Source organism: Danio rerio, chromosome 6, assembly GCF_049306965.1.
Source record: "Danio rerio strain Tuebingen ecotype United States chromosome 6, GRCz12tu, whole genome shotgun sequence".
In the NCBI taxonomy this organism is placed as follows: domain Eukaryota; kingdom Metazoa; phylum Chordata; class Actinopteri; order Cypriniformes; family Danionidae; genus Danio; species Danio rerio.
The window spans coordinates 9,504,555-9,520,688 of NC_133181.1; the positions used below are offsets into that span (position 1 = coordinate 9,504,555).

At 32.9% G+C, this 16,134-nt stretch overlaps 1 protein-coding gene across 4 annotated transcripts in view; it reads right to left on the bottom strand.

Annotated features, from left to right (window-relative positions):
* Positions 1 to 13,086, bottom strand: part of myh11a (myosin, heavy chain 11a, smooth muscle) — an 82,567-nt gene extending 69,481 nt beyond the window's left edge. For all 4 annotated transcript variants that reach the window (XM_073953005.1, XM_021476875.3, XM_021476876.3 and 1 more), the window contains 2 exon segments: positions 12,997 to 13,086; positions 1,001 to 1,363 (listed from right to left, as the gene is read on the bottom strand). In XM_073953005.1, coding sequence (XP_073809106.1) covers positions 1,001 to 1,342 — 342 coding nt within the window. In that variant the 5' untranslated portion in view covers positions 1,343 to 1,363; positions 12,997 to 13,086.
* Between the last annotated feature and the right edge of the window lie 3,048 nt (positions 13,087 to 16,134).

A 16,134-nucleotide genomic window follows, 5' to 3' on the forward strand; every position in this document is an offset into this window, starting at 1 on the left:
TAGGGGGCTAATAATATTGACCCTAATCTTCATGCCATAATAAAACAAATAAGACTTTCTCCAGAAAAAAATAAATAAATATCAGAAATACAGTGAAGATTTCCCTGCTTTATTAAATATCACTTGAAAATATTTTAATATTTCACAGGAGGGCTAATAATTTTGCCCTCAACTGTAGTTATACAGCGGGGAAAATAAGTACTGAACATGTCACCATTTTTCTCAGAAAACATATTTCTGAAGGTGTCGTTGACTTGAAATTTTCACCGGATGTTGGTAACAAGCAAAGAAATCCTATCTAAAAAAAATCTAATTTAGGTTAAACAAATCTAATTAGATCTTAAATTGGCCATTTAACGAATCTTAAACAAATCTAATTACGTTACAAATTAAGTTATGCTTAATAAAATGAAATGACGCAAGGAAAAGCATTGAACACATGAAGAAAGGGAAGTGTGGAAAGCCCAGACAGCAGCTGAAATCTCTCAGTAGTTCTGCAGCAACCCTCTTCCCTTCATCATTGTAAATCGAGTCCAACATCTACATTAGCAAGATGATAAAGATGTAACCAGTTTGGACATTTCAGCAAGACAATGATGCTAAACACAGACAAGGAAGCTCTCAAATGCTCTCAGAGAAAGAAAATCAAGCTGTAGAATGGCCCAGCCAATCACCTGAGTTGAACCCAATATAAAATACAAATGAAAGGTCAGATTTGATAGACGAGACTCACAAAACCATCAAGATTTTTACACTCTGTTAAAGTCTGTGAAAAACTCACAGCTGAGCAATAAACCAAAACCAAAATTTGGTTCAATTCCTTGTCAACAGCTCCTTTAGAAATATTATTCCCAGGAAAAACATGACGTGCTCAATACTTGTTCTCTCCGCTGTAAATATGACTTGATTTAACTAAGTCCTTTTCAATTTCTTTTCAAATATTTCTGATTTCTGAACAGTTGCATCCCCCAGATATTTGAATAACCCCTGTCATACTCACGTAGATGAGGCCGGAGTAGTAGCGTTCCCTCAGGTTGTGCAGGACGGAGGCTTCATTCAGGCAGGTGAGCTCCGCCATGTCCTCCACCTTGCTGAACTTGGGCGGGTTCATCTTCTGGATGTCGTCCTTGTTGACGGTGATCTTCTTTCCATTATCCATTAGCTCCACCAGCACCTCGTCTCCATGTTCCTCTTTGATGCTGGCAGACTCGAAGCCGTGCTTTTCGGAGGGGACCCACACCAGCTTTTTGGCTGACCAATCGGCCTGGGCCACGGGGCTGTTGATGAAGTCTTTGTCCGTGAAAAGGAATTTCTCATCATCGCTCAAGCCTTTCTTCGTCATCTTGGTGCTGGGTTAAGACAACTGCAAATTTAAGGAGAAAAACTGATTGATAAGTACAATGCTTTATAAATTGTGGTCTTGTTGTGTGTATGACTATACAGAAATATTAATAATGCTAAGTTTTTTTGGCTTTTAAACATTTATTTAAAGGTCCCATTATAATAAAATAAAATTTTTTAGATGTTAGTATCAGTATTGTTTGTATTTTAGGATATCTATAAGCTAGTGTGCTCCAAAACAGTGACAAAAATCACGTTTAGAAGATATATTCAAGAAGAAATAAACATGTAAAGCTTGTAGTTTGTCACTTCTGCGTAATTGGATGAACGTTTTTTTCCCGTCACCTCATACTTCAGCTTCTCATCAAATTGTGACTAATCAAATGCTCTCTAGTATCTGACATGTCCCGCCTCCTTCAAGACGCTTCACATTTGATGCGCTTGAGCTCAAACTAGCAGAGCTGTGATAAAAACAAAACGCTATTGGATGAATTTTTTTAAAGGGGAGGAGCGACACTTTAAAGATTTGCAAAAAATAAAACAGTAGTATAGGTGTCTCATGTCATCATATGCAATAATACAGCCCCCGTTTATACAATTGTCCATCAGGTAGAAATCCAATTGAAGGGTAAAATTAAAATCTTTTTAATATGCATTTTCCAAAAACTCCCATAGAGGTTTGCAGATATGCCAGAAGTCATCAGAATTCTGATGCAAGTCATACGTTTTTGAAGTTACAGTGGAGTATAATATTTCAGTGCTTCTTAAAGTGATAGAAAATGACAATTAATGTTTAAAAAATGGCTTTTAAAAGAATTTATAAAATTGGAGATGGATTTTATTAATGATCTGACTTGAGTTCTATGCAAATGAAAAACATTTCCATGATAACTAGCTGAAATAAAAACTGAAGCTGAAAAAAGGTTTTTATGTATACATTTAATATAACTAAAAATATATTTTAGAATTTTAAATGATCATTTATTTCAACCTAAAAAAATAAAAATAAATAAATAAATATATATATATGTATATATATATATATATATATATATATATATATATATATATATATATATATATATATATATATATATATATATATATATATATATATATATATATATATATATATATATATATCATGTGTGTGATATGTTATTTTAAGTAACAAAAAATGTTTTATGGTTTTTGTTATATTGATTTTGTTAAACGCCGAATTTAAAATATACGCTGTAATTTACATAATTTATAGCCAAATGCGACAAGATAAAAAAAGGTTTTATATACATTTAAGTCAACTTAAAATATTTATTTTTATAATAATTTTTTGAACATTTATTTTAAGCAACAAAACTTTGTTTTGTTTTTTTGTTATGCTGTTTTTGTCAAATGACTCAATTTACTAATGAAAAAAACAGACAGTAATTTACATAAGTTTTATATACACTTAATTCAACTGAAAATATACATATTTGAATTTTTCAGTTTACTTTTGTTTCTAGGAACAAAAATGTTTTAAATTGTTTTTAATAGGTATCTTCCGTCAATCGACAGCATTTTTAATGAAAAGCATAGGCTTTAATTTACAAAATTCCTAACTGTTTGTGTCAAGACAGCTTTTTTCACATTTTCACCATACTAAGAAAACAACATGTATTCATGCCTATTTTAAACTAAAAATAGATTATTTTTCTTCTTCTCACATTTTCTTTATTACTCCAAATCGATTTAATTCTCATTGATTTTATTTAAACAAAGAGACCACTGAGGTCTTAATAAAAGAGAAAGAAAACAAATCAGTTCCACCCATTGTTCAGTAATACAAACCTGACCTTGATTCAGTTAGAGAATATAATCTCTTAATATCGATAGAACATGCAACACCAGATGATTTTTACTTCTAGTTGCAAATACAGTGTAAATATTCCAAAGTTCACCCGACAAACCAGCCCTTTCCCTAAACAAATATTACATATGTCACAGGGGACACTGCTATCATCCCCTATTTAGATGAAAGGATGAGAAAAAATGCTTGGGAAATTTTGCATAATGGCATCATCATTGATTCCAAAAGCCCAGAAACTGCACAAAACCTATCCTGACAGGCAAAACATATATAATCAAGTGATAATCACCACAGCAAACACTGTTTTTTCTTGTTTCTGTTGGTGCTCGGCTGTGTGTCCCGTGCTGCGATGACCATATAAGGCTGCCTTTGACTCTCTGTCCACCTAAACAGCAGAAGCAAGTGAACTCCCAAACAAAGCCCTTATAGGGAATAGTATGCCTCCAGCCGGACTCGCAGTTTACTCCAAAATGATAACATTAGGCAGGGACAGTCAGATGCTGGTGGGGGTCTGATTTTCCTGCCACTTTCTCCCCACCCTTCCCTTCCTCTGTTGGGCTGATATAGGGAAGTTTACGCAAGTATTTTCAAGTACAGTGTAGTTGGCAATACAGCAGGTGCAGCTTTAGAGTATATATGTGCACCAAATATATACAGTTGAAGTCAAAATTGTTAGCCCCTTTTCTTTTTAAAATATTTCCCAAATGATGTTTAACAGAGAGAGAAATTTTTTATAGTAATTCCTATAATATTTTTTCTTCTGGAGAAAGTCTTATTTGTTTTATTTTGGCTAGAATGAAAGCAGGTTTACATTTTTTAAAAACCATTTTAAGATCAATATTATTAGCGCCCTTAAGCAATATTGTTTTCTTCGATTGACTACAGAACAAACCACTGTTATACAATACTTGCCTAATTACCCTAATTAAGCCTTTAAATTGCATACTTAATTGGATATTAGTATCTTGAAACTTGTCTAGTAAAATATTATGTACTGCCATCATGGCAAAGATAAAAAAAAACAGTTATTAGAAATCTTCTCTGCCTTAAACAAACTTTGGGGAAAAATAAATACAGGGGGCCTAATAATTCAGGAAGTCTAATAATTCTTACTTCAACTGTATATATTTTAATCTTTCATTGTATTTATTACTCTAAATCGATTTCATGCAAGCAGAGAGCTTCAAAAGTAGGTTTGGGAAACCAAAGCTACGCCTTAGATATGAATCAATTTCCTCTGACATTACTAGTCATTGTTTGTACGTAAGCATTGTGCGATCTAACAGACTGAAGAAAACAGGAAAACCTTTTTTTCTACCCACTTAGTAGTTACTTTCTAACAGGAGTTAACTTTTAAAATCAGAAAAAAAATCTGAATCTATATTGTCACTGTATGAAATACAATGAAATATGTGTTTGCCCTTCCTTTTAATGCAAAAACAACAACATTCTAAACAACAGTCTGAAACAACAACAATAGTAAATGATTAAAAAAGGTTCAAAATGAAAAAGACAACAACAATACTAATAATAATAATATTGACAATCCAAAATACAATGGAATTCGCATTTGCCCTTCCTTTCAGTGCAAGTCCTTTTTGTCTAAAACAACAATAGCAAGAAACGATTAGAAAATAGTAAAAAGACAACAACAGTAATAATAATAATAATAATAATAATAATAATAATAATAATAATAATAATAATAATAACTGGACATAGAAAGTGGCAAGTGCATTCAAAAACATAGATTGTTTTGATAATTTCTCTTTTAATTTTGTAATAGTTTTTGTGTCATCTTGCAGTACTAGTATGTTTAAAAAAATGCCAGCTGCATTCAATTATTTGATCCTACATTATATTGTGGCCTTTACTTACATTGTAATTAATCATTTGTTTCAATGTACTTTTTGTTTAAATACATGTTTTTACATTGTTTTTGTTTAAATACGTTACATTTTACATTTACAGTTGAAGTCAGAATTATTAGCCCCCTTGAATTATTAGCCCCCATTTACTTTTTCCCCAATTACTGTTTAACAGAGAGCAGATTTTTTCAACACTTTTTTTAAACATTATAGTTTTATTAGCTCATCTCTAATAGCTGATTTATTTTATCTTTGCCTTGATGACAGTACATAATATCTTACTAGATATTTTTCAAGACACTGCTATACAGCTTATAGTGACATTTAAAGCCTTAGACAGGTTAGGGTAATTAGGCAAGTTATTGTATAATGATGGTTTGTTCTACTATCGAAAAAAATGGCTTAAAGGGGCTAATAATATTGACCTTAAAATGGTGTTCAAAAAATTTAAAAATGCTTTTATTCTAGCCGAAGTAAAACAAATTAGACTTTCTCCAGAAGAAAAAATATTATCAGACATACAGTGAAAATTTCCTTCCCCTGTAAACATCATTTGGCAAATATTAAAAAAAAAAAAAAAAAAAGGAAAATTTAAAGTGAGCAAATAAATCTGACTTCAACTGTACATCTGCAATTAATTTCTGTAATCACATTTATTGACCATCCCTTACAGCTTATCCCACCCTCATACCACCAAAACGGTCCCTAGTCCTACCTGTATCCCACCTCAAGAGCACCAGAAGTGTTCTGCAATAAATTGTGAACACAGTAAGCACGTTGAATATATTGTTTGATATAATTACCTAGTAGTTAACCGCACTTATTATTAAGTGGCACCAAATATTCTTAATGAATCAAATTCAATGTTCTATTCATCTCGATTTACAATCAATCAAACTGACTAAAAATATGAAGATAAGAGTTATTAACTTTTTTAACTTAAGTTATTAACTTTTTAAATGATACTCACTTTCTTTCGGCTTATTCCCTTCTTTACCAGGGGCTGCCACAACAGAATGAACCACCAATTACTCTTTGAACTGTTTTACATATACATTAGCTTGGTTTCCATCATCCTCTGTTAATGTGTATTTTGGAATATCACATGAGAAACGTGTAATGGAAACCCTAAATTTCAAATAAAAATCCCTTAGTTTGCAGAAAAGTGTTTTACTTATTTGAGGTGGTTTTGGACTCTCATGCGAATAAAGGAAGATGGAAATGCATTTGCCGAATAAACTCCTACGTAGCAAACATTACACCCGTGTGACTCCATTATGCTTACCTTGTTTAGTAGAGAAGTACAGTCAATACTACAGTACTACAATCAGCCACTTTAACAACTTAATGGAAACACACCTAATTCGCATTTGTGATTTTTTTTCTTTGAAAAGATTTGATTCACTTTAGGATAGAAACTCAGATACTGATAGATTAGACCTAGTAGATGACAAACTTCCAAAACTTAAACAACATAAAAGTAAAACTTTAGCAAATATTAAGCCAGCAGTCTTCTACCCTAATTAAAAGTTCAATCCTTTCCAAGCTTTGTGATTCAGATCATATTGATCATATAACAGCAAAAATATTATCCTAATTAATATAAATGCGAAAGTAGAGAAAGTAAAAATGCTGTAATAAAATAATAAAAAAAAATACAAATAAATAAACTGAACAAATATAAAATGTTTTAAGGTTTTTTAGGTTTTCCTAGGGTTCAATTAAGGTCTACAAAAAATGTTATCAAGCATACAAATACACAGCAAAATCTAATTCAATACATCTTTATGAACATTTCAAAAGTTATTGGTCAAATGCATTTCGTGATTTTAGAGCTAAAATCACTTTAAGACTAAATGCACTAACCTAATATACTGATACACATGCATTTTAAGTTGGCTCAAGTAAAGAAATAACAGTCTGTGTTTACAAGGACACTCAACAATATAATTCAGTAGGGATTTGTTTGTGAAATACAGCTCCTTTATTATTCATACACCTGAATAAAGTTTTATTTAAGTGTCAAGACACCAAACAATTATAGCACCAATAAAACTGTGTTGTCGCCTTGCATTAGCTTTCGTCTGGAAAAAAAAAAAAAAAAAAACTGCCCATAAACACACCAAACAGACGAAAGCTGACTAAAAGAAGAGATTGTGTTCTGGGCCTGCATGGGAGGATGTGTCTTTCTGGACCGCGGATGGCAGTATCTGTTTTCTCGCTCAGAAAGGGAAACCGAAACTTCTGATGCACACATGGAAAGCGTAAACAAAGCAGCGCTTAGTACCATTATCATAGTACTTGTCACTCAACACGAAGGGATTTGCTCCTGCAAATATGTCTGAAAATGTAATAAACCATATCGTTTGCAAATATTTGAGAAATGCAGCACAATTACAGCCGGCCTCTTTGTGTCCCTTCCTTGACTTGAATTGTTTACTTGCTCCGTCACTTCACTACATCAGAACTCACACATCAGAGCTCACAATCAGAGCGCTCTCTTCAGCCAACAGCCCAACGCCGATTGGAATGCAGATTTAACATGCTGAATCGAGCCGACCTGACCCAATGTTAATGCGACTAAATGCGAACTAGCCAAACTGACGAAGCCTAACATAGTATTTACACTACCTGACAAAAGTCTTGTCGTCGATCCCAGCTGTAAAAGTAACAAATAATAACTTGACTTCTAGTAGATCAATTGGAAAAGTGGCAGAAGGTAGATTTATCAGATGAATCATCTGTTGAACTGCATCCCAATAATCACGAATACTGCAGAAGACCTATTGGAACCAGCATGGACTCAAGATTCTCAGAGAAATCAGTCAAGTTTGGTGAAGGATAAATCATGGTTTGGAGTTATATTCAGTATGGGGGGGTGCGAGTGATCTGCAGAGGGGATGGCAGCATCGACAGCCTGAGATATCAAGACATTTGTGCTGCCCATTCTATTACAAATCACAGTAGAGGGCAAATTCTTCAGCAGGATAGCGCTCCTTTACATACTTCAGCCTCCAAATCAAAGTTCCTGAAAGCAAAGAAGGTCAAGGTGCTCCAGGATTGGCCAGCCCAGTCACCAGACATGAACATTATTGAGCATGTCTGGGGTAAAATGCACTCAAAAAAAAAAAAAAAAAAAAAAAAAAAAAAAAAAAAAAATATATATATATATATATATATATATATATATATATATATATATATATATATATATATATATATATATATATATATATATTTACTTGTTCAAACTACTTATTTAAATGAGCTGAAACAACACAATTCTTGAGATTTCATTGGGACAACTTAATTTTTTCATGTTCACTGCACATCAATTTGTTAAAAGTATTAAGTTAACTTAATCAATTTGTGTTGGGACGACATGAATGGTGTGGATACCTTCGTTTTTTACAGTGTGAAGGAGGAGGCATTAAAGATGAACTCAGAGAATCTTGATGAACACTGGGAGTCCTGCAAAACGGCTTTCTTTTCCATTTCAGATGACTTTATTAATAAGTGATTTGAGTCATTGCAGAGATGTATGGATGCAGTCCTCCAAGCTCATGGGAGTTATATAGAATATTCATTCTTTTTCCACTGCACCATGACTATATGCTATACAGTACATTATTTCTTTTAAGTGACAAGACTTTTGTCTAAGGAAAGTCAGACCTTACTGTCCCATTTAAATATTTAAAATCCTGGCATGATCCTATTTTATTTTGGTAAAATAAGCCTAATCTAGCCTTTCATATAAGCCACTTCTGATACCAAATGATCCACTACAAGCCAAGTTATTATTAGTTGTTCCTAAAACTTGGATAGACAGCAAGACTTTTGTCAGGTAGTGTAGTATAAAATCACTGATGACATCTTTAATGCCGATAAAAATCATGGATCAATTATGCTCTACTACTATGACGATGTAGTAACCAATTTAGTTGGGATTAACAGAATATCAACAGTATCTATTAAATTAAGTGAATAATAAACCACAACAACTGTATATTTATGTTTAGAATATTTATCTAATAGGCATGACATGGGAGGACGCTATAAACTGAGCATTTACAAAATGTCAACCAATTTTTTGCACCTCTTATTTTCCAATCCACATTCTTTTGTCCAAATGACGACAAAATCTTCCATCAACAACACGGCGTAGGGAAAAGGGTCATTTAAACGTCCTGTAAACGTTTGAGGGTGGACAAACAAACAAAGTTTTTCTATGATAAGCTGATTTAATTAAAAGAGGGAATTTCCTGTGTCCTGTGTGCAGATTCAAAGCCCGTTCTTCGGGAAGCTCTTTACATTGAGGTTTTTATGGATGAGACTACCCAAAAGCCACCCCCCTGCCCCCCCCCACCCAAAAAAAAACCTAAAAGCTGTGTTTTATTTTACAAATGTTGATATTTCTTTAATTGCAGAAGTGAAAGGTAGCACTATTGAGGGTCTTTGGACCGAGTTCAAGTGGGCATAAAGCCCAGAAGATCATGTGACCATGTGTTGTGCGGATGGATTTTTGTGACCCCTGGTCCTGTGAAAGGTTCCCTGACTTTCCTCCTCTCTCCTCTACTCCTCCTCATCTTTTTCTCATTCCATCCATATGGTTTTTCTGTTTTCTCACGAGCAGCTGTGTCATTTCGGTTTCTTCTATTAACGTTTTTATTGAGATTGATGTTCACGCAGGGTCAACAGCACCAGCTTTAAAACGGTTGCAATTACAATATATACTGCCTGTTTCCTAGATATTTGACATCATGTAGGCATTAATGCCTTTGAAGGCCTTGTTTTGCCAAAACACGTGTTAGTTCTGTGATAAAAGTGGATTAAACTGTTAGTGGTTTTTCAGCTGATGTTTTCAAGATGTTCTGTCAGGTGAACATTGTGGTAAATAATAAGAGTAACAACCAGGCAAGCAGTCTAAAGATAAATATAACAACTGCGCAAAAGACTAAACCAATTAACAATTAAACAACGGCTGGTAATAGACTGGTAGGCCTATATAGCTAATAAACTATATCTTCCGTATTTTTACCAGGCTAACTTCTGTTTAACACACACACCCTTCATACCTAAATGATTAAATATATTCTAAAAAGCAGTCAGAAACTTATCTACAGTACACTGTAAAAAAATTCAATGACAAAAAACTCCAGACTAGGCATAGGTCGGTGTAAGATTCTGACAGTATGATAACCTTGGAAAACGATTTCGCAGTAGTGTGATTATTGCTCAAAAATTTCTTTTTTTTAATTGTCTGGGTAAAAAAAACAAGAAGTTTTTTCATCTTTGAACACAATATATTTTATTTTGAGAAACATTTGTCATATTTTGGAGCAGTAAACAACTGGCTAAATAATTAAAATGAATCATTGACTTCTGCTGTCTTTATTTGTTTTTTTTTACAATTTAAAATGGCATCTTTGGATATCTCTGCTGGAGAAACTGTAGTACAAAAACATGAATAAAAAATTCTTGGCAGATTGGTAGTCAATCAATAATTCTGTTTATTTACTTGAGTAAATGTGTGTAAATCTATATTTATTCCGTTTTTAAATTTAATTGTTTCTGTTTTTAAATAATATTATTGACTAATATAAAAATGTTCATCTGCTTTATGTACAATGCAGTTTGTAAAGTATTATTTTTCTGTATTTTATTAAATATATTATATGAGAGACTTGCTTTGTTTACCAAATAAACTGAATCTAACTGGATTTGCATTTTAAACATTAAATAAAAGTTCAAAAGATATTATTTTTTATTTCACATAAAAAGTAGTTGTGATAAGTATCATTTTAGTTATGATACTTTCAAAATAATTCCACAGATATCGGCAGATTTTACCAAAATCCTCAACAGAAATAGCAAAAATGTCCGCAGATTCTGTCTGGCCTTATAGGAACAATGTAAAAACTTGTATTTAGACAGTGAATACATTTTAACGATTTATTAATTTCAGTTTAGGTACATATTAGGTAAGGTCATTTAATATGTAGTGGGGCTACTAATTTAAGTTAATGAGTTTAAAGTTTTACAAAGTTTAACTTAATATTTTTAGTCTGTTTGGTCTGTAAGTTAAGATGTTTAGAAAAGTTAATTTGATTCAACTAAAAAATTTAAGGCAGCAAGAATTTTTTTAACAGTGCAATACAAGACTCTAATATATATTGACGCTATTATATATTGATTTTCCTTCGGCTTAGTCCCTTGATTCATCAGGGGTCGCCACAATGGAATGAACAACCAACTTATCCAGCATATGTTTTGCACAGTGGATACCCTTCCAGCTCCAACCCAGTACTGGGAGACACCCATACACACTCACATTCTCACACATACACTATGGCCAATTTAGTTTATTCACTTCACCTATAGTATAGCACATGTCTTTGGACTGTGGAGGAACCCGGAGCAGGAAACCCACGCGAACATGGGGAGAACATGCAAACTCCACAGAGAAATGCCAACTGACCCAGCCGGGACTCAAACCAGTGATGTTCTTGCTGTGAGGCAACAGTGCTCACCACTGAGCCACCGTGCCACCCTTATATTAATATCATGCAATTTTATATGTTTATACGTTATGTTAACACATTCAAGCCTAACACAACAATTTTATCCCAGCAACACTAAAGCAACTGGTTTTGGCAATTATTTATACTGGTTCACATTTTAAATATATTGTTTACTAGTCCACATGCAGATCTAAAACTATAATTTTCTCTTTTTTTTTTTGTCTGCAGAACCCAAAAGCTACTCAATTGTGTCTGCTTATTTATTTAACTTTATTTTAAAAAGTTGTCCGAATTCTTTCTTTCTTATTAATAAAAGTGTACAAAAGAAATAAAAAATGAAAAAGTTAAGAAAGACACTGAGGTGAATACAATTACTGTATCTTTTTAAAAAAATCTTTTATTCTATGTGGTAGTCATTGTTAAGTGAACTATCCCTTTAAATCCATAATCACTAATGTTGTATTACTGGTGAATGCCTCTTAAGAGTGTTAATGCTAATAAGAAGTAATCAACGTATAAATAATGACACAGCAAGAACTTAATTCACTGACAGTTCCAGACTTGATCACACTATTGTCTATGGTTAGCCGTCTATATTATCGCTTGCTTCAGTGGGAAATGAGAGGACAGTCAGTTGACAGTCTGCTGTTCACCACAAGCTTCAGAAAGCTGCATTTGACAACCATATTTGGAGAACAGGAAACCCTTTGGTTTGTCAAGCTCACTGCTTCTCTCATTTTACGCACTTTCCTCAACCATTTCCTATGACAGACTCAGCTGAACTAGATCTTATGCATGAAAGAGCGGATGGACAGGCATGTTATTGAAGTTAAAACTCAAGAGATACTTAATGATGGATGGTGTTTAGAATAGAAGGTCAAAGCAGCTAAAACCATTCAAATGATTTACTGTAATAATTTACTAATCCTCATAATGTTTCAAATGCTTTCAAAGAAGTTATTTCTTCAGTGAAACACAGATGATTGACAGTCACCATTTACTTCTGCTGTATGGAAAACAGATGCAATGAATGTGAATGGTGACTGAGGCTGGCAGTAACTAACATCCAAATATTGATGTGCTTTTGCGTTTCACATATGTGATGTTGTGTGTTTGTGATAGCACGAGGGTGAGCAAATGTTTGCAGAATGTGTATTTCTGAGTGAAATATAACTTTAATAGTAGCATAAACATATATTAAACATGTCATACAAGTATTTCGAAGCAGTTAATAGCTGACAGCTTCATATTTAGCTACATGTTCAATCACCGGTTCATATTTACCTTACACTAAGCACTACTTTGCACACTTCAGGCTTAATTTGCTGGCATACAGTCAGTCGCGGATGATTTACACATCTCTGTCAGCAGCCACACAGCTAAAACAAAAGTACACATTAAAAGTAAGCATACTCACAAGGATGATGAAAACGTGCCGCGATTTGGAAAGTTAGGGTTTGGAGAGTCCTGCGACAGTGAGGTACTCCAAAGACGAACCGTCCAAATTAGTCAGAAAAGCATGAGAACATCATTTAAACGAAGATGCGGATGGAGTGGGCGGAGCCGCGCAGACGAGCTGCGCTGTGATTGGCCAACATGTTTTGGCAGTTCAGGTGTAAGACAGTCTCATCTGGAGTGTCCATTTAAATGTGCTGTTTCGACGCAATGTAAAGCATCAGGACACTGCAAGAAGTTTGAGCTACATTTTTAAAAAGTGGAATTGATTGATAGTGAAAATGAAAGTTGCCAGGGATTGTTCCTTTCATATTTGCTTATTATTTGTTCTTTAAATAATTTTCAAGTCTTATGGAATTTTGTGCTGTGCTGGATATAATTCTGTGATGGTAATGGCTAAAAATGGACTTTAAATTTTAATTCTTGGCTAATTTAATAACAGGACATTTTGTTTTTTTCCTTAATGTTGTTTATTATTATTGTTATTATTATTATTATTATTATGCAAAAAAGAACATTACAAAGATACAATATAAACAATAAGACAAAAAGGGTTGCATAACAGGCCCGTAGCCAGGGGGGTTCGGGTGGTTCAAAAGACCCACCCCTCAATGACAAAGATCCAGAATTTGTCCCATACATACGTGAGCTCATTTGTCTTATTTGACTGCTATGTCATCATAAATAGCGAAACTAATCTATTAAAAAAGGCTTAAACCCAAGCAATGCTATATTAAAATTAATTTGGAAACTAATAAGGCTATTTTGTTAATTATGAATTTTAAATCAAATCAAATGTTAATTTTTACATGCAATATAATTGTAAGAGTGTTTTAAAGAGTTCACATATGAATCAAAGTCCTTTCTGAAAATAAAAAAGTAAGGGTGTTTCTTTGAAAATGTATATTTATGGATGTAAAATTTAGTCAAAAAAATAATTAATTTAAAAATAAATTTACAATGAGAAGTATCCAAAGAATACAATTTTTGGGCAAATACAGAAGTTTGAAAAGAAAAATTTGTTATGAAATTGGAAAATTCAACCCAAAACACTTTATAGTGAGTACACTCTTAAAATAATTGACTTTGTGTTTCTTCATATTGAGTACAAAATGAGCATTTAGGGGAAATATTGTTATTAAATTTAGCTAGTTTGGTATATATTGGGTAGCAGTTATAAATGATGTTGATTGAGACTTCAACAGCTTTGTTAGATAAAAAGATTCTTTTCTAAAGAAGCCAAAACTGTTCACAATCAAATATATTATTCCAAAAACCTATGCAAGCAGGTAAAGAGATCCGAGAATTATTCATAACCAGGTGAATATCTTTGTTTCACATTGAACTGAGAAGAGTTTGGTCAACAAAAAGGATTGTGTCGTCAAAAATGTCCTTAATATTGGTATTACACACTTTTTACACTTCATGACATCACGAGAAAATTACTGTATGCTGACAAGTGATATTTACCTTTATTTTTATTTTCCTTAGCAATCTAGATCCGTTGTCTTTTTTGTCAGCAAGTACACTAAATTAAAATTGAAAAAAGTAATATTATCTTGAGATTTTAATATTATCAATAATAGACTTTCACACTGCTTAAAGGGACAGTTCACAAAAAAAAAACTGTCACAATTCTCTCAACTTCACGTTTGAGTTTCTTTCTTGTATTTAGCACAAAATGAATTTTGAAGAATGTTTGAAACTAGTAGCAAATGACTTCCATAGTATTTGTTTTTCCCACTATAGATGTCAATGGTTACCGGTTTCCAACATTCTTCAAAATATCTTCTTTAGTGTAAAATAAATACATGCACACACACACACACACACACACACACACACACACACACACACACTTATATATATATATATATATATATATATATATATATATATATATATATATATATATTTAAATGAAGAGAATTTTGAACTTTGTAACCACATATGGTGACATAATTTTTATTTTGGGTAAATTATCTCTTAAAGTAGGAGAACATCACCTGCTGCAAATTAATGAAAATATTTTTGTTTGCTGATTCAAAACAAGTTACTTTCCTATAAAGTTACAGAAAGATTATTTTTCATGAATTTCTGTTAATAATTTATTTAAATAATTTATCAAAATCTTTTCTTGGCGACATGTTTTCATTTCACAAACACTGTAAGAACCCCTAAAATATTCTTGCAAATTCTAAATATTCCCAAACACTGTTAGATGAACATTCAATGAGCATGTTTTAATGTAGAATAATTTATTTATGATGACATTCATTTTGGGAAAATACAAAAATAAAAACATAAAACTCTCCATGGTAACTGGTACCCATTGACTTCCATAGTATTTGTTTTTCCTACAGTTGAAGATAATGGCTATCATTACCAACATTCTTCCGAATATCTTCTTTTGTGTTCAAGATAAAAATAAGGAAAGGTTCAGCACCACCTGAGGGTGTGTAAATAGCCAGTGAAATTTCATTTTGGGAGAACTATCCCTTTGAAGACGAGATAACTGACCAAAATATTTCATCAATAATACTTATATGACGTTAGTCTCAGTTCTGAGCATGCTTCCTGTTAGCTGGAGCCTTTCTTGCCTGAAACACGGAAGGAGATGTTTTGTTCATCCATTCAGCATTGAGCACCAGAAATATATGACAAATCTACAGACGAAGGAAACAGAAGAATTAAATGCAAAAGAAGGGAGATTCCCCAGGCTACATGCAATACACTACATCTGGACAAGGCAAATCCCCTGAGATCCTTTTTGGGACCCTTATCGTTACGCAAATCACATTCCGTCCCCTCCATTCCCACAACGGGCTCCGGCTATCTAATGGAACTTCCTATATAAGGACAACCTCCTATTGCGTCCAGTAAATCACATCTGTGTGATGTTTCCAGGGAACAGGACCATGGCTGGTATGTTCGGAGGCCTTGATGAAGTCCAAAAGCACAGTGGTGGACAGTAGCTAAGTGTTTTCACTTTATTATAAGTACACATTTTAAGCATCTGTACTTTATTGAAGTATATTTATTTCAGGAAAAAAAATACAAAATATTGCACTTTTTACTTTACTATATATAATAAAGCCGA